The 19,585-nt window shown below is 35.3% G+C and overlaps 1 protein-coding gene across 1 annotated transcript; it reads left to right on the plus strand.

Annotated features, from left to right (window-relative positions):
* Window positions 1–1,136: 1,136 nt before the first annotated feature.
* nr0b2b (nuclear receptor subfamily 0, group B, member 2b) lies at window positions 1,137–5,568 on the plus strand. The gene is made up of 2 exons (XM_058754209.1): window positions 1,137–1,771; window positions 4,178–5,568. The coding sequence occupies exons 1-2, from the start codon at window positions 1,252–1,254 to the stop codon at window positions 4,432–4,434; spliced, it is 777 nt and encodes a 258-aa protein (XP_058610192.1). The 5' UTR covers window positions 1,137–1,251; the 3' UTR covers window positions 4,435–5,568.
* The last annotated feature ends 14,017 nt before the right edge of the window (window positions 5,569–19,585 follow it).

Raw genomic sequence — 19,585 nt, forward strand, 5'->3', positions numbered from 1 at the left:
TTACTATATGGTTTTAGATTGTCTAACCATGAAATTGCATAATGATGTGTGAATATTAATAAGAATAATAATTTGTGTGTGTGTGTGCATGTTGAATGTATATATATATATATATATATATATATATATATTATTGCTGGGCAACGATTAATCGTGATTAATCGCATCCAAAATAAAAGTTTTTGTGTACATAATATATGTGTGTGTATTGTGTGTATTTATTATGTATATATGAATACACACCCATGTATGTATATATTTAAGAAAAATATGTTATGTTTATATATTAAATATATTTATATATCATATAAATTATATTAATAAATATATACATGTAAATACATGTAAATCTTTTCAAAATATATACTGTATGTGTGTGTCTTTATATACACATAATAAATATACACAGTACACACAGATATATTATATAAACAAAAACGTTTATTTCGGATGCGATTAATCACGATTAATCGTTGCCCAGCACTAATATATATATACACCCACACACACATATATACAATTGATATTGTTAGATACAATTTTAAACATTATTTCAAATACAGTTCTATCTTTTTTTTTTTTTTTTTTTTAACAAAACCCTTACTGATGTTGTGTTTATTCTGACATTATTTGCTTGAATATAATTTAATATCTCCTTATTCGGCTTGCCTGCTTCTGAACACAAATGCTGATTACTATGACAATAATTTGAGGTGAATGACCGAGAGCGCAACTTTTGAGTAAGATAACAAAGATATCACTGGGTCTGTTATCTCAGACTCTCAAAAGGTTTTAGCGACTCATATAATAAGCGCTGAAATAATAATTAAGAACATTGATATAACTTTTCAAACAGTAGAATATAGCCACTAATAATGAATAACAAACAGTGATATAAACCTCCAAGAAAAAGAAAAGCAAAATACTTTTATCTGTTATGATTATATTATCAGACTTTATGCAGCGACATACTGAACTTTTGGCCTGAACTCAAACCCAAAGCCAAGATAATATGACTCTATTAGTCCTTGGTGACTTGGTACAGACTGAGTTAATGACAGCTGAGCATGATAAATGTCATTAACCCCTACTTTCCCCGTGCTGACCATGATTCAGCTCGTGAACCTTACCGTCTCCACGTGGAGGAAGCCTTTTCCTTGAACGTGAATGGTCTGGTCCAGGTCAGAAAGGTCAAGGCTGAAGATTAGTCACATATGAGCTGCTATAAATAAGGCTTGGAGGACTGTCACAATGACAACAGCTTCACATCAGAGGAAAATGAAACAGTACTTCAGCGACCGGCGTCCTCGTGGGATTCTCTTCAGTATCCTAAACCGTGAATGTGACTTTGCGCACTTCGGTTATCCAGACACACGCAGCTGTCATTGTAAGCGTTTGGTGTGCTTGAGAAACCCAGAGACCACCTGCCGTGTGGCTTTTGGGGTCCTGATAAAAACCATTCACTTCATGAAGAGCTTACCTTCCTTCCAAACCCTGGCGCTCAGAGACCGGCTCGTCCTTGTTGAGAAGCGCTGGGTGCCGCTGTTCCTCCTGGGTCTTGCTCAGGAGCACGTCACTTTTGAGGTGAGGGCCGTCCCTGCGGCCAACATCCTTAGAAACATACTGATGAACGGGCGGCAGAAATCAGACGACTGTCCGCCCACCCTGGCAGGAGCGCACAAGCTCAAGACGTTCCTAAACAAAGTCTGGAGTCTGGATCTGAGTCTCAAAGAGTATTCATGTCTCAAAGGTGCAATACTGTTCAGTCAAGGTGAGTTTTAAAAATAAATGCATGAACATGGCAAAAAGTGTGCTTAATTGCATTGAATGTGCACTTGTTGCCTGCTTCAAATCTAAAAAAAAAAAAGTGTATTTTAAAAAACTGCACTTATAGATAATGTAATACTAATGAAATAAAAGGCCACTTAAGTGTATTTAAAGAGAGTTCACTTTCATGGCTAATGCTACTTAACACACTTGAATAAAACTTGAATGAAAAGTTTTATCTTAAAGTACATTTTAAATCACATTAATAATCATTTTGTTGCATTTTAAATAAGCACACTTATGACTAACTAAAGCACATGAGTTCATTATCATTTTAACTGTATGTTATCCAATATGGTTTCATTGTATTTAATGTATATTTATTTATATATATATATTATACTGTGTATATATATATATATATATATATATATATATACATACAGTTAATATATTTTACATGTGATTTGCAACTTCATCATTACAAATATTACAAATTACTTGGCATACAAGTTTCAATATGAGATCAGTCGTTTTAGTTTATTATTAATGTATGTAATTTATGTAAATGAACATTAAGTAAAAAGAGTGATGTTTTTACAACCTGCAAGCAACTTTTGTGCATGCATTTGTTAGCATACGTTAATCAAATAGATAAGACAAAATAACAATGAGCAATGTAACATATACAGCATTTATTCATCTTTGTTAATGTTAGTTAACAAAAATACAGTTGTTCAACGTACATTCATAGTAGTTCAGTGTCGTGTCAATGTTATAATCCTCCCCGTCTGTAGACATAATGTTGCTAAGTTTATTTTTAAACATGCAGGTGAAGGTTCAGATGATAAATGCACTTTCGTTTAGCTGCACAATGTAACTGTGGCCCTCAAGCGGTTAAAAAATACACTGCATAAGTCTTGTGGAAGAACATTGTTTTGGTCGTGCTTCGGCTCTGCTGCGGCGGATGAACACGGTTCGAGGAATCATCATCTCATCACAGCGGATGGGCAAATCAATTATTATCAATTTTTGCTTGTTTCTACAGCCGTGATTCCCCGGAGGTTTACCGTTGTTAATGATCCATGAATGGCCATTTTTTCCAGTTTCAGCCAAAGACTATAGAAATACAAAATATCCTTGAAATGGACTTTGGTTTCAGCTTGAAACTAACTTTTAAACGCTACTCACAGCTTGAACTACTTCTCTGTTTATGAAGTGACATTGAAATCTATCCCGACGTTATTGTGGATTTATCAAATAATTACCTCTGGTAGATTATTATTATTATATATATATATTTTTTTTCTCACATTAATAATAGCCTATTATTTTGTTCTTATAGCCTATATCAAAACAGTTAGTATTGCTTTAATATGCATTGGCCTGATCATATTCATATATTATATAGCCTATCATAAATCATATTAAACAGTTATAAAATGATTTTTTTTTTTCATGTAAATGTTTTCGTGTCATGTAAATCCTTTATATTTATACTCAGAGAATTATAGGCCTAACTTATACTTCCACTGGATAGCAATTTCATCCCTGCATCTAATTTAAGTTAAAACCTGATGTTACAATGCACCCCAATCCTGATATGAACAAAGCATCACACACAAATACAAACTGTATTCAAGTAGGCTATATGTGACCCTGAACCACAAAACCAGTCTTAAGTGTCAATTTTTCAAAATTGAGATTTATACATTATCTGAAAGCTGAATAAATAAGCTTCCCATTGATGTATGGTTTGTTAGGATCGGACAATATTTGACTGAGATACAACTATTTGAAAATCTGGAATCTGAGGGTGCAAAACAATCATAATATTGAGAAAATCACCTTTAAAGTTGTCCAAATGAAGTTCTTAACAATGCATATTACTAATCAAAAATTAAGTTTTGATATATTTATGGTAAGAAAACAAAATATCTTCATAGAACATGATCTTTACTTAATATCCTAATGATTTTTGGCATAAAATAAAAATCAATAATTTTGACCCATACAATGTATTTTTGGCTATTGCTACAAATATACCCCAGCGACTTAAGACTGGTTTTGTGATCCAGGGTCACATATGTCACTGTGTTGCACACAGAAATGTCTGAATGTCTTTGCATTAGAGACAAAACATCAGGTAGCGTTTATCTTAAAAGAACACAGCACACCTTTCAAGCAAAACATTTCACAAATGAAGTTCATTGCAATTCAAAATGAAGCAACACTGTTTACAGTGTCCATGTTCATAATGTGATGAACTACACTTTTGGTTACTCTGCTGTATATAATCTGTTATACCTATTATAAACATGTCATGTGCAGTGCGGTTTCTGGTTTTCTTCACTTTATATAATGTTTGAGATGTGGAAGTGATAATGCTGACAGTGTTGTGTTGTGTCAGATGCTGCTGGACTGAGGAGCTCAGCAGTGATGGCAGGACTGCAGGAGGAGGCACAGAGAGCTCTGCACATGCTGATTCTCTCCCATCCTCACCCCACAGATCACCGCACATTCACAGACATGCTGTTTATGGCCAGCGCTCTACAGATGGAGGCCCAAAGCCTGGTGACAGAGCTGTTTTTCAGACCCATCGCCGGCCAGATGGATCTCCACAAACTCCTCCATGAGATGATTGTCAAACAACTGCTGCAGGAATGAGTCCTAAAACCTGTGAATGACTATTGAACTTTTCGTTCCATCATTTCAAAGTCAAAGTCATGTTTTTCAAAAAAACGTTTTTATTTATTTAAAAATCAAACTTTTTTTTTTTTTGTAGATTTAAAAAAGTATTGAAGAGGTGTCAGAAGCTCAGTGATGGTGATGTTGAAGTCATATGACCGTGGTGTAGTTCATTTATAGCCTATATTCAGCTTTTTACTTAAAGGGATAGTTTACAAAAAAAAAAAAAAAAATTCTGTCATTAATTACTCACCCTCATGTCGTTCCAAACCCGTAAGACCTTCATTCATCTTCGGAACACAAATTAAGATATTTTTGATGCATTCCGAGAGCTTTCTGACCCTCCCATAGACAGCAAGGATCCTTACACGATCAAGGTCCAGAAACGTAGCAAAGACATCGTTAAAATAATCCAGATGACATCAGGGGTTCAACCGTAATTTTTTCTGAAGCTACAAGAATACTTTTTGTGCCATTTAGTGCCATTTTGGAGAGTATCACATACGCAAGCAATGTATGCATAAATTATGTAAATAAATTAATTTTCATTTTTGGGTGACCTATCCCTTTAAAAGATGCTGGCACTGCAACAGTTCATTATTTTTTCTGACTGTAGTAGAACGAACGTGATTCAGTTCCAGTGGATCTAAGGATGGCTTTAGTATTTCCCCCCTAGATTGCTTACTTCCAAGACATGCACTGATATTATAATCATATTAAAATAATTATTTTTCTTTCTAAAAGCTAATAATTAGCCTAATAAAGAGAGCTTATAAAACACAAAGATGTTGCTTGTTGTTTGGACCCCAACATTTTCAAAATATGAAACAGGTCATACAGGTTTTGAAAGACATGGCTTAAGCACAAATATTAATTAAAAGTTCGCTTTTTGTTTGCATTTTTCATTTATCAGCCTACATAATTCTTCAGTAAAATGCGCATGCGGATCTTTAGGCCTACTCCGTATTTTCTATTACCGATTTAATTTTGCATCCTTTGTACTGTATACTTTCTGAATCAGCACACCAAACAGCTAACTGTTTTTTTTTTTAACGACAGCAGTTAAAAATATACCACAAAAGGTGGCACTGTGTGATTCGCTGCTCCCCAGTATCCTACCCAAGACAATTGTCATTTCCCTTTCACTTTTGATACGACATGTCTGAGACCATTGTTAAGACTGATACTTTATTTTGCACTGCACATGTTACATAATACTAAAGGGGTCATATGATGCAATTTCAAGTTTTCCTTTCTCTTTGGAGTGTTACAATAAGATCCCTGAAGTTGCAAAGACTAAAGTGGAATATTCATGCCAGACAATGCGGAGTGACAAATAGCGGTGGACGCTTGGACTAGGGGTGTCCTGGGATTTTACTATAGTGCAATAGTACGTGCTGTGTATAGTGAGAGAGGCGGGCAAAGGTAACCTGATGTAACTGTTTGCTTTTTTCCTTTTAGCTTCTCCCAACCACCTTTATCTTCACGTCTTTTGCTTGCCATCACGACCCCTCCCTTAGAAAATCTCTAGAACCACCCACAAAAGTCTCCATTTTTCACAAAAAGTCACCAAATATGAAAAGAAAGTAAATACAGGTAAATTTGGTAAAGGAAAGTAAATATATATATATATATATATATATATATATATATACACACACACACACACTTTACAAATGATGACAGTATAAAAAGATAACAAAAGATGAAGTATAACAAAAAATTCTGAAGTGAAATTAGGAAATGCTTACTTGTAACTCTACACGACACATTTGAATCAGTAAATTCTTCCTGTGATCTGCAAGCACATCAAACATGATGGAAATGCACAAAAGACACATAATGTTGGGCATTTGTTTCATGTGTCACCAAAGTGCATCCCTGTCCTGCTCAAATACAACAGATAAGAGATATTATGATTCTCCAAAAACAAAACCTTTATTCATACAAACTTATTTCAGTCAACACACTCTATTACACGGTGGCCGAGAGAGCTCAACGCGCTGCAAATAGAAAAAACACCTGCATATTAAGAAAATAACTTCATCAATTTGACAACGCGTGCTGCAAATGCTCACAACCAAACAAAGAAACGCAAATTAAATTCTTTATTTGGTTGTGTTGTGAGTGTTTGCAGCACCAGCTGTCAAACTGATGAAGATATTTTCTTGATTTGCTGGTGCTTTTTCTATTTGCATGTGTTTTCTGAAGTTGCAGCACGTTGAGATCTCTCGGCCACCGTACTATTACTACAAGTGCAAAATACTGCATCCCAGCACACATGACACGATGATGCACTGTGACTTTCAGTATCTGGTTGACATGATTGTGCATGAATTGTGGTATAACATTTGTGTCTGTGGTTAAAACAAGATGTTCATGCACTGAGTAGCTGGTGCCCTGATGTAATCATATTTTTTCATATTTTTTCTCTGCCATCTTGATGCTTATGTGTGTTCACTGCACAGACTCATTGGCATGATTGAGAGCAAACGTGGGAGGTCACGGGCCTATGGCAGGGTGTGGCCAAGTAAAAAACACAAAACAAAATTTGGTATTTTTATTGAAATATAGCTAAAATAGCTCCTTGTCGCAAAAAAAAAATAAAAAAATAAAAATCAATAAAAGTCGCAGCAACAATGAGAAAGTAGCTAAATTTGGTGACAAAATCTCCAAATTGGCAACACTCCTTCACGTCAGTTTCGGTTTCTTGTAAGCAGAATTAGATCGCATATCGCATTAGCGCCCACTTTTATCGGCCGTCAACGACACTTTTGGATACTATTGGGGATGATGAACCAGCCAGGCTGATGGCCGTTCTGGACTTTTCCAGAACGTCCAGATGGCCAGTCCGCCCCTGCTTATGACCAGCTCCCATCACTAGTTTAAATACAATTTTTGGGTTTTATTTTTCTTGTCTAAGGTTAACAGTAGGTCAAGAAAAAGAGACACCAAGAGCTTTCTTTCTTGTATTTTCCTTTAGTTATTTAAAGTTTATCAATTTTATTTCCTTACCTTTTTCATTTGTTTATTGTTTATTTAATATATCTATAAATGTATTGTATTGTTTATTTTTGGTATTTATTTTGGTAATATTGATGTAAATTTATTTTGAATTCTTTATGCAATTGATGAGTTTATTTAGGTGTTTGTGTGTATATGATTTTTGTTTGTTTGTTTGTTTGTTTGTTTCCTGTGTTAATGGAATGGTTTGACCCTTCAATGTAAAAGGGCTTACTTTGCCTCTCAGGAGTTAGTTCAAGTTGGGGCCTCCGTGAGGAGGGTAACTTTAATGTCTGTAATGTAAATTGTGAGTCAATAAACTCCATCTTGACTGTCCCGACACTATTATTCTTTCAACTTTCACATGTGTCGCGTTCCCTGTCTGTGTTTCCTGTGTCTGTGTTCAAGGACTTTTAGTTTGTACTAGTTCTGTGTCCTTCCTTATTGTTTCCTTGTTCCCCTCCTGTTTCCCTGCTGCTCTGCTCCCTTGTTTGCTGTCATGGACACTCATTGAACTACACCCATCTCCTTGTTAGTTGCCTTGGTTACTGATTACTTGGTTCATTGCTTCAGCTCTCTGTATAAATAAGCCTCGTCAGGGGCAGATAGTAACTAAGTACATTTACTTGAGTATTGTACTTAAGTAAAGTACAGATACTCAAAAAGTGTATTATTTTTTCTGGAAACTTATGACTTTAACTTCACTACATTTGAAAGACAAATATTGTACTTTTCACTCCACTACATTTCTATCAAGGTCCTCGAAGTAGAAAGTCGTTAGCAGCTTTGAAAGTCCGTGGGTGATTTTTTTTTTTTTCTTCTTCTCTAAAACTTTTTTTCAGACAGTTTATCAGTAATCACTCTTGTAGGGCTACATGAAGTGATTTCCCAGCATTTTTAAGCACTGACCAGTTGCAAATGTTATATTTATTTACAACAATTAAATAATAAGAAGTTAATATTGTGGTATATATTAGACACTATATCGTCTGATTTTGCTAAATTGTGTACATGAAAATATTACTTATAAAGCCACAGAAGAACTGTTGTGTGTCTCCTAATAAAACACAGGTGTTGGACCCAAGTACTCCTCGCTGCAGACTGTAGCGCGGTGACGTCAGGTACCTACGTCACGTATGTGTTTACCGCGCATGCGCAAAGTGACGTTTGGTATGTCTATAAAACGCATGTGCAGTAGCGCGGTGACGTCACGTACCTACGTTACCTATGTATTTGCCGTAAATACGCAGGTTCAATAATGGTTCATTCACTTCCGGAACGTTTACTTACTTTTGTTTTCTTAAAAATGTGCGTTTGTGTTGGCTTTTAATTGTAAGGATGCTTTGGTCATAATCATAGAGAGTGTCATTGCAAATGGTCTTTAAAAGTCTTATTTCGCCTAAAATTAGCCTTTAAAGATGTATTAAAATAGAGCAGAAATACTTATATTAATAAAGTAATGAATTGCATGCATTGCAAAAACCCATATATATATATATATATATATATATATATATATATGTATGTGTGTGTGTGTGTGCATGTATGTATGTATGTACAGTTGGTACGGAAAGTATTCAGACCCCCTTAAATTTTTCACTCTTGGTTATATTGCAGCCATTTGCTAAAATCATTTAAGTTCATTTAAATCATTTTTTCCCCTCATTAATGTACACACAGCACCCCATATTGATAGAAAAACTGAATTGTTGACATTTTTGCAGATTTATTAAAAAAGAAAAACTGTAATATCACAGGGTCCTAAGTATTCAGACCCTTTGCTCAGTATTTAGTAGAAGCACCCTTTTGATCGAATACAGACATGAGTCTTTTGGGGAAAGATGCAACAAGTTTTTCACACCTGGATTTGGGGATCCTCTGCCATTCCTCCTTGCAGATCCTCTCCAGTTCTGTCAGGTTGGATGGTAAACGTTGGTGGACAGCCATTTTTAAGTCTCTCCAGAGATGCTCGATTGGGTTTAAGTCAGGGCTCTGGCTGGGCCATTCAAGAACAGTCACAGAGTTGTTGTGAAGCCACTCCTTCGTTATTTTAGCTGTGTGCTTAGGGTCATTGTCTTGTTGGAAGGTAAACCTTCGGCCCAGTCTGAGGTCCTGAGCAGTCTGGAGAAGGTTTTCGTCCAGGATATCCCTGTACTTGGCCGCATTCATCTTTCCCTCGACTGCAACCAGTCATCCTGTCCCTGCAGCTGAAAAACACCCCCAACAGATGCTGCCACCACCATGCTTCACTGTTGGGACTGTATTGGACAGGTGATGAGCAGTGCCTGGTTTTCTCCACACATACCGCTTAGAATTAAGGCCAAAAAGTTCTATCTTGGTCTCATCAGACCAGAGAATCTTATTTCTCACCATCTTGGAGTCCTTCAGGTGTTTTTTAGCAAACTCCATGCGGGCTTTCATGTGTCTTGCACTGAGGAGAGGCTTCTGTCAGGTCACTCTGCCATAAAGCCCCGACTGGTGGAGGGCTGCAGTGATGGTTGACTTTCTACAACTTTCTCCCATCTCCCGACTGCATCTCTGGAGCTCAGCCACAGTGATCTTTGGGTTCTTCTTTACCTCTCTCACCAAGGCTCTTCTCCCCCGATAGCTCAGTTTGGCCGGACGGCCAGCTCTAGGAAGGGTTCTGGTCGTCCCAAACGTCTTCCATTTAAGGATTATGGAGGCCACTGTGCTCTTAGGAACCTTAAGTGCAGCAGAAATGTTTTTGTAACCTTGGCCAGATCTGTGCCTTGCCACAATTCTGTCTCTGAGCTCTTCAGGCAGTTCCTTTGACCTCATGATTCTCATTTGCTCTGACATGCACTGTGAGCTGTAAGGTCTTATATAGACAGGTGTGTGGCTTTCCTAATCAAGTCCAATCAGAATAATCAAACACAGCTGGACTCAAATGAAGGTGTAGAACCATCTCAAGGATGATCAGAAGAAATGGACAGCACCTGAGTTAAATATATGAGTGTCACAGCAAAGGGTCTGAATACTTAGGACCATGTGATATTTCAGTTTTTCTTTTTAATAAATCTGCAAAATGTCAACAATTCTGTGTTTTTCTGTCAATATGGGGTGCTGTGTACATTAATGAGGAAAAAATGAACTTAAATGATTTTAGCAAATGGCTGCAATATAACAAAGAGTGAAAAATGTAAGGGGGTCTGAATACTTTCCGTACCCACTGTATGTATGTTTCTTATATTTGTCATCTTTTTCATTAACTAACATTATCAAAAATTAATAGATACTGTAACAAATGTATTGTTCATTGTTAGTTCATGTTAATTAATACATTAACTAGTGTTAACCAATGACACCTTATTGTAAAGTGTTACCTCTTAAATTTACCTTCATGTGACTTTTTAGGGACATTATCAGTGAGACGAAATTCAGAGAAGAGGCCCACTTCATATGTCTAGACAGATAGTTCTTTAACTCCTTAACATGTAGCGAATACTGTAAAAAGTATTTGAGTGTCTGTCTCTCTTCTCATCTTTCTGTCTGTCTCATCTCAACTATCTGTTTTTTTTTTCCCTGATAGACTGTATTGCCCTCAACTGTAAAACTTTCAAATTGTTTCAGGCTATGCTTTCTCAAGCCAAGCCAACCTAAATTTTGACTTGAAAAACTTTTTTAATTTAGTTGGTTAATGCTGATTATAAATTAAATCTCTTAGGTACTTTACAGACAAATCAAACAACACTCTTTTTCTAACACCATCCTATAATATTTAAAAATACATTTAAAATGTTTTCCTTTTATGGCTCTTTTGCCTTTCCTCAAAATGATTTAATATTGTTTGTTCTATTATGTAAATTAGGTGTCGTGAACTGGAGTGCATTTTCTGCACAATACAGACAGGAGTGCCGGGTGTCGTATTCACAGACCCAGTGCCTATGGTGCAGTAATATACTGTATTTAAAGACTGCACACCTAGGTATGTCAGGACTGACAGGAGGGGAGTCCTGTGTGGGTTTTATTCATTCAAAGAATTTGAGGGCTACTGCTTGGTTGATTGTTTTATCAGTGATGGAGGTGAATTTCAGAATGAGTAGATGCAATTTTTCTTTCTTTCTCCTGTGTCATGTTTATAGTCTATAGTCTTGATCTATATTTGTATATACAATTATATTTTCTGTTTTGTTCTTTGAAATAATAATTTAAAAAAAGATCACTGTTATCAGTTTGTTTTTTTGGAGGCACCATGCATAAAATGGGATGCAGACACTGAAAATATACTGTATGTAGTCAATTGAATTTAAAACTACTTTATTGTCTTAAATATTTCACATGCAGAATTGCCAAAGCAAAAGAAAAATGTCCAAAATTATACTAAATAAATAAATAAACAAGAACCATGACAGAGGGCAGATTAAAATAAGAAAGGCAGCAGCTATTTGCACTAAGTGATAGCAGGATTTTCTGCTATTTAAACTTTATTGCAAACAGTGGTAATTACCTGTACCTCAGTATTGTAGTACATTATAAAACAGTATGCAATAATAACTTATTGAGTGTAAATTATAAATTTAAATTATTAAATGGATATCACCTTATTGGGACAATAAAGCCCTCCCTCACAACTTTTTGATTATTTCCTTAATTTTTATTGAAAATACGTGAAAATACGTGAATTTTTATTGAAAATGCAAATTACTATGGAAGGCCGTCTATGGCGTTCGGATAGCTTCTTTATTATTACGCTGTAACATGCACTCGTGTTTCAGGAAAAGAATAACAAAAAACACATGGGTCCACTTAAAATTTAAATATTTTCTGCATAAAATCACTAACAGGGTAAACATAATTCTGTAATGTGTCTCCTTAACCTTTGGAGCAACTGTAAGATAAAAGGTAAAAGATTTATCTCTTACTGAGGGTTCAACATCTCTCAGAAAACAGCACTGATAATCTCCTGTAGCTATACGTTTAAATTCTTTATAAATTAGTTTTTTAATACACACTTACTATAGAAGAGATCTATATTAGCCTCTATATTTCCCCTTCTCCCCAAACAGCTTATACAGCTGTTATTAAAACAGTTCAGTTTTGTAAGTAATGAAAAAATAATTATGTTTAGAAAAACGTTTGGAGAATTTTTTTGTTCGTTAAATGTAAGGTTTTTTATTTATTTATTTTTTACATTAACGACAAAGCGGCCAGCGGCAGACAGTAAGATGATAAAAGCCTATGTTTGATCAATTTAGCCTTCTAAAGTCATCACGACAAGTCTAAAATAAAATCTATGAAACAGTTCAAGCATATCACAATGGTACTTGTTTAAATGTTTAACCTATGTGCGCTGTTCGACGCATATCAACAGTTTGTGCGGAGAGTGGAAGCTGAAGCCGCTCTGCAGGACATGGAGGCGCCAGCGGGATCACTTGCTTTTTTTTTTTTCTTACAGTAGAAACAGCTTAAAATATGCCATACATTTTGCTTATAAAGGTAAGAGTAATACATCATTCGGAACTGTCTACTTTTATTTGAGTCGTGTGCATTCACATATAGTTTGATTATCGTCATGGATAAAATCCGACATATCATTTTTGTCTATATCGCACACGCCTATATTTAATTCTTCTTTGCTTGTTTGGTAAACATAATTCACTGATCATCGTAAAATAAGCTTTTATCTTAGAATAAAAGAGAAGATAATTAGTTTTTTTTTCAAAACGAAAGGAAAATGAATAAGTGCTGTCCTTTTATTCTTCAAAGAATCTTAATATTATGTTTTAAACGTAAAATAAAGAATAGAAGAGAGGCGCTTGAAAAACTGAACATTAGGTATAATGTATTGTTCTATGTATTTGTCAATTTTTTTTATTATTATTTCACAGCAACAGTCCCAGATCTAACAGATGATTGCGATCAACGGGTTGGCCATCACTGATGTGCTGTTGGCTACATTAAAAATGTAAAAGATAAAAACACAATAAACCCCAAATGTAAAAAAAAAAAAAAAAAAAAAAAAAAGGAAAATCAAAAAGGATTTCATAAAAACGAAAAAAACGACATGAATATACCTATAAGCAATATCAACACAAACTTCACTAAAGGATTCCTTTCGGAGACATTTGTTATTTATATGTTATAGACGTTTTATGTTACCTTTATATTTATTTCAACTTTATTTCCAGACTCAAGGTCCATTAGCAAGAAACACACAATACAACCCAAAACAATACACATTAAAAAAGACAGTTATACCAATATGTCCTCATAGAGGACTGATATCCCACATTAGTAAGCCTAGATGACAACAACATTATATTATTATGCAAGTCATCCAGCCGACAAATACATTTATACATCAAATTTCTCATTAATGCAGGGAATGACTGTACTCTTGCCTTACAGAATAGATCACTTGCACTTTATACTTTTACAAATAGTGTAATAAAAATAAATGTCTAAAAATATGTCAAAATTATTATTATTATATTAATATATTTATATTTAATATGCACACGATTAATGTATATTGTACAAGTTAGGAAAAGACAGATGCACTAAAAACTGAAAAAAAAAAAAAAAAGGTCAGACGCAGATGTCACGTTCACTGAGAGGAGTGAATGAAGAGCAAGTAAATTGTGCATTCGTTCACACACTGCACTGAGCCGTGTGAGCAGCGTGTTATGGTACTGTTGGGGAAAAAAATAAAAAATAACTTCACAGCCACACGTGAATCACGCGTGACGTCTGGCTCGACACTTCACTGCCACACGTGACTTACGTGACGTCTACGCCTCGTCTGCGTCTTAAATTCAATGGATTAAATAGAAAAAAAAATAAATAAATTAAGACGTTCAGTGAGACGAGTGCATGTTACAGCGTAATAATAAAGAACCTATCAGAACGCCATAACACGTGACTTACGTGACATCTACGTGACGTCTACGCCTTGTCTGCGCCTCGTCTGCGTCTTAAATTCAATGGATTAACTAGGAAAAAAATTAATAAATTAAGACGTCAGTGAGACGTTCAGTGAGACGAGTGTATGTTACAGCGTAATAATAAAGAACCTATCCGAACGCCATACGTATTATTAAATTTGTCTTTACACGTAACGTGTACAGACGAAATAACGCCTGTACACGTTATTGCGTCTACACGCGTTATTTCGTGTACAGACGTTAGTGTTTTGACCAATGGCAAGGCCAAAGTCATCCAAATTTGCATAAAATTGATTAAACATATATTAGTCACGTAAATCTCATCATAATGACTTGTCATTAATAAATAATACATTTAAAAGTGACGTACCAACGCACTTGGTAGTATGTCATTCTCTTTCCGGACATGTCAGCACTATCTATAGTCACATGATAATGACGTTGTATTACAACCTAGAAAGAGGCGGCATTTCAAAATACATGCAGTAGAGTTATGGCGTTGAGGAATTTTGTAAACATATAATATGATTAGTAATATTTTCACGGAGGGGGGCGTCTCGCCCGCGGTACACTTCGGTTTAGAGGGACTGCTCAGCGCTTGTTAAGAGTTTATCGAAGTAATTCTGAGATTCTAAGCTTTAAAATTATACCTTTTTTGTGTTATTCCATGCAGGGGTTGCTTAACTTGATTATGATGTTTTTCGTATGAGACACATCGGGTTTAAAGGGTTAATGATGCATTTATACCTTTCTGGACCTTGAAAGTGGTATCATTAGAGGGACAGAAAGCACCCAGATTTCATTAAAAATACTCTTCATTTGTGTTCTGAAGATGAATGAAAGACTTATGGGTTTGGAATGGTATGAGGGTCCTGTTTTTTTTACTAAGGGCAGACAATTAACAGACAATTGTATTTAGTTTTTTTTAAATTTATTTATTTATTTTTAATTACAGAACAAAGCCCGGGTAATGAGTACCTTTTCTGTTTTTTTACGGAAAAACAGAAAAAGTTTCTCAGCACATAGAGACTCTTTCACCTAGATATCACACTATAGAGACTGTGTCTGTTCCCCGAACTAGAAAGAGCAAACTAACTTAAGAGTAACTATTTAATTGATGTTCAACAAATAAAAAATGTATTCAATACAGAGAAACAAATGATAAAGCTTGACTTATTACATATTAGGTCCCTTTCTACAAAAGCACTTTTAGTAAATGGTACAATTACTGATCATAACCCATGTTCTCTGTATGACAGAGACCTGGCTAAAACCAGAGGATTACATTAATTTAAATGAGTCTACCCCCCAAGATTACTGTTATAAACGGAGCATTTCGGGTCAGCTTCCTCGCTCGAGCTAGGTGCTTCTTCTAGGCCTTCATGGGGGTGGTGGCGGTGGTTGTGGGAGCAAGTTGTAGTTCCCAGTGTTGCCAACTAATTTTCAGAGAAAGTTGCTAAAGGAAGGTCAATTTGTTGCTAGAAGTTGCTAAATGACGTTGTGATGTCATTGCGCGATGACGTCATTGCGTAATCACGGCGCAAAATTGTGTTACAACATTAAATCTCAGCAAAAATATATTTTATATATGTTAATTTAGATTTGTTTGTAAAATAATATGCATAATATAATATTAAAATATAAATAACTGTATTTTAAAAAACGTTGAATTATTGAACACTTATACATTTTTGAATGATTACAATTTAAGGTTTGCTTTTTTTTAATAGCTAGTAAACTAGTAATAAGACATTCTCAACGATTATGATTTAAGCAGTGTATTAGTAGTTAGTATGCTACACTCCAAGAAAAGGTTGTAAAAATAGGGCACAATCTACTATGTTAATATGAAAGAATTTTACGTATTGCTTTTTTACCTGCATTTTAAATTACGCATTGTGTTTTCGGGTTACAGGGTTACAATGGATAATGGATAACGTCCTGGAAAATTACTAGCAGCCTATATTTTCCATTTTCTTACAGCATACTAACTGATCAACAATCGCAAGTACAAGCTATAACAAAGTGTAGCCTATCATAAATGAACAATTATTCAGTTGTTATTATTATTATTATTATTATATTGAAGAAATGCAAATAGCAGCTAATTCAATTCACGTGATGTGTGTACTGCTAGGCATCTTTGGTTTTCTTTTTGTGTAATTAGGATGGAAAATGTGTGTCTTTTTATTGCCTGAGTCACTTATCAAAAGTTGCTAAAAGTTGCCAAATAAATTTTAAAAAATTGCTAAATTTGTTGCTAGGTGCTTTTGGAAGAAAAAGTTGCTAGGGTAGTCTGAAAAGTTGCTAAATTTAGCAACAAAATTGCTAAGTTGGCAACACTGGTAGTTCCGGTGGTATAAATGGTTGGCTGAACTGGCGATGTCCAGCAATGCCTGTCTGTTGTATGTTAGCAGTGCATTGTATTTGTGCACTGCAGAGAAAACAAGAAACAAACAAACAAAAATTAAGAAAACCCCCCCCAAAAAAACGGCATTTCGAGCGGGGAGCGAGCAAACAAGTCTGCCTCGGGGGCGCCATGATTAAAAAAAGTAATGTATTAATTATAAATGTATTAATTTTTCTTTTTTATTAATATAATTATTGTATTTATTAATCCAAAAATGATGTTATGCTTTGTTATGCTTTAGTATTTAGATTATTTAGGTTAAAGATTAGAAAAAAGTGTAGGGTTTGCAGTGCTAGTGGAAGTGGACTTTTATTTTGACACCGGAAATCTTGTGTTTACGCGACTATGCGTGATTGCGCGTCTACAAGTCAGAACGTCTGTACACGAAATAACGCGTGTAGACGCAATAACGTGTACAGGCGTTATTTCGTCTGTACACCTTACGTGTAAAGACAAATTTAATAATACGGCCTTCCATAGTACCACACGTTTTGGCTCCAACGGCCTTCCATAAATTACACACGCAATGCGCATGCGTGTCATAGACATACCATACGTCACTTTGCGCATGCGCGGTAAACATATACGTGACGTAGATACCTGACGTCACCGCGCTACAGTCTGCAGCGAGGGGTGTCTCGTTGGACCTGAAGCAGCGCTGCACAGACTGTTCTGTGTTTGATATCAAAGTACTGCGAGAGCGATTAGACAGCATTTTTGAAATTTTTGTTTTGATGTCAAATAAGTCTTGCTTTTTTGTTAAAGCAGTGTTGCTGTTGTAAAGTTATACAGCTACAGTTGTGTTGCTGGGTTTTAAAGCAGGTTTGATTTTCTTTTCTTCCTTATCACTCTGTATTTACAGCAATTTCACTGTCCACTCTGTTCAAATGTCGATGAATGGCTACACATAGATGTGTACACACACTGTCAGAGCTGTGAGATCACTACCACCCTGCTTTTGTTGGAGTGGGTAGGGGTGTTAAATATGTTTTTTTCCCAATAGGTTTTTAACATTCTAAAAGCTCTTTATTCCAAAGATACTACGAGCTAGTCAGTGTATTCAGTAGGTGTAATGTATTGTAAGTTGCTTCAGAGGTATTGCAAGTATTAAGTACAACAATAATAAAACAGTGCAATGACATAAAAAAAGAAAATGTACTTTTGGTACTTAAGTATTTTTAAAAGCAAGTACTTCTGTACTTTTCCTTAAGTAAAGTCTGTCTTTACAACTTTTACTTGTATTGTAGTAATATTTGACCAGAAGTATCTGTACTTTCACTCAAGTAATGGAGTTATGTATTTTGTCCACCTCTGGGCCTTGTGTTTCCCTTGTGCTTGGTCAGTTGTTGAATGTTAGTGTTTCTGCTCTGCTCGTGTTTCTGTTTCTGTTCCCATTGTTTCCAGATCTTTGTTTCCTTTGCCATTTAATTAAACCACCTGCACTTAGATCCGTGCCTCGGCCTGTATACCTCCTGCTCTTGCACCATAACATGGCAGTTCTTTCTCTTCTTTCTTTACTGACAACAGAGCCTCCCTGTATCTGTCAGCTTTATCTGCAATTTTTTTTAATGCTTGTCAATGCTGTAGAAATTGTTAGAAATTTAAAAATGCCTCATGTCTTCACTGAAACACATTTATCACTCTCCCACTTTTTCTTTTCTTTTTTAATCTTTAGGAGCTATAACTAGAAAAACCTGTTAGATTATATATTTGAACAGGTAAAGTTTAAAGTCTGTCCCTTCTACACTGCACTTTCAAGAAAGTATTGTATGTTAGTGCAAAAGAAACACCATAAGTAGTAGACCGCAGTCTTTTTGGTCGAAAATGAGTTATTGATCATTTTGGGACATTAATGACCTCCTTTATCATGTGTTTAAGTATCATGGAGAAAAGCCCCGGAGAAACCAAGGCAGAACACAGTAAAACATCAGTTTCCGATTTTGTTGATTTTGATTTGGAGCGCTCAAAGTAAGTTACAGTGCTCTGCATTTTAGCCGTTCATCAATATTACTGTGCCAGGAGTTATACAGTATTCTGCCCTTTGTTTTACTGTCCATTAAAGTCTACCGCGTTTAAATTAAGGTGTGACTTGTGTACTTCTATACATCTGTCGGCACTTCATTAGACAAACAAATTACCCTAGATTGCGATCTAACAAACTGCTCCATATAACAAAGCACTGTAAGCAAGCAATGACTAGATAACTTGGCAACAATAATTAATCGTAAATCTCTTTTTTTTTTTTGTTAACAACCGTTTATTGAATTAGTTTTTTTTTTTTTTTTCTCGGAACAGTAGGCTAATATAACACAAAAAGCAGCTGTACAAATTTAGAACCCAACCCATCCCACCCCCTGGTAGACTTAAAAAAAAAATGAAATAGTTAAATAAAATATTAATAGATAAATAACAATAAAATAATTTTTACAAAGATTTTAGAAAAGATGACAACATTAAAAGCTCAATGCCATGAATTTACAGTTTTCACATTAGATCCATATATACGAGAAGTTGAGAGTTCCATCGAGATAATGTCCAACAAATACACCGTCCAGGTTCTTCTGTCCATTGTGTGAGGAGGATGCCAACGGTTGACTAGCAATTGTTTTGCTGCTGTGAGAGCAGCTAACAGTAAACATCTTTGTTGGACGGACAAGGTGAAGTCCCAAAAGTCATTCATAAAAAAAAAAAGGTGTCCAAAAAGGTGAAAGAGAGGGGCACTCCCAAAAAAAAAGCAAAAATGTGCCTAAAACTCCTTGGGAACAGAGATTACACTTAGGAGAAGATGACAGATTCATATAAACACGTTTCA

Source organism: Onychostoma macrolepis, chromosome 19, assembly GCF_012432095.1.
Source record: "Onychostoma macrolepis isolate SWU-2019 chromosome 19, ASM1243209v1, whole genome shotgun sequence".
Taxonomy (NCBI): domain Eukaryota; kingdom Metazoa; phylum Chordata; class Actinopteri; order Cypriniformes; family Cyprinidae; genus Onychostoma; species Onychostoma macrolepis.

Coding starts and splice junctions, on each gene's coding strand:
- nr0b2b (XM_058754209.1), top strand. CDS start 1,252: ATGACAACAGCTTCACATCAGAGGAAAATGAAACAGTACTTCAGCGAC. Junction 1,772..4,177: donor TGCAATACTGTTCAGTCAAG/GTGAGTTTTAAA, acceptor GTGTTGTGTCAG/ATGCTGCTGGACTGAGGAGC.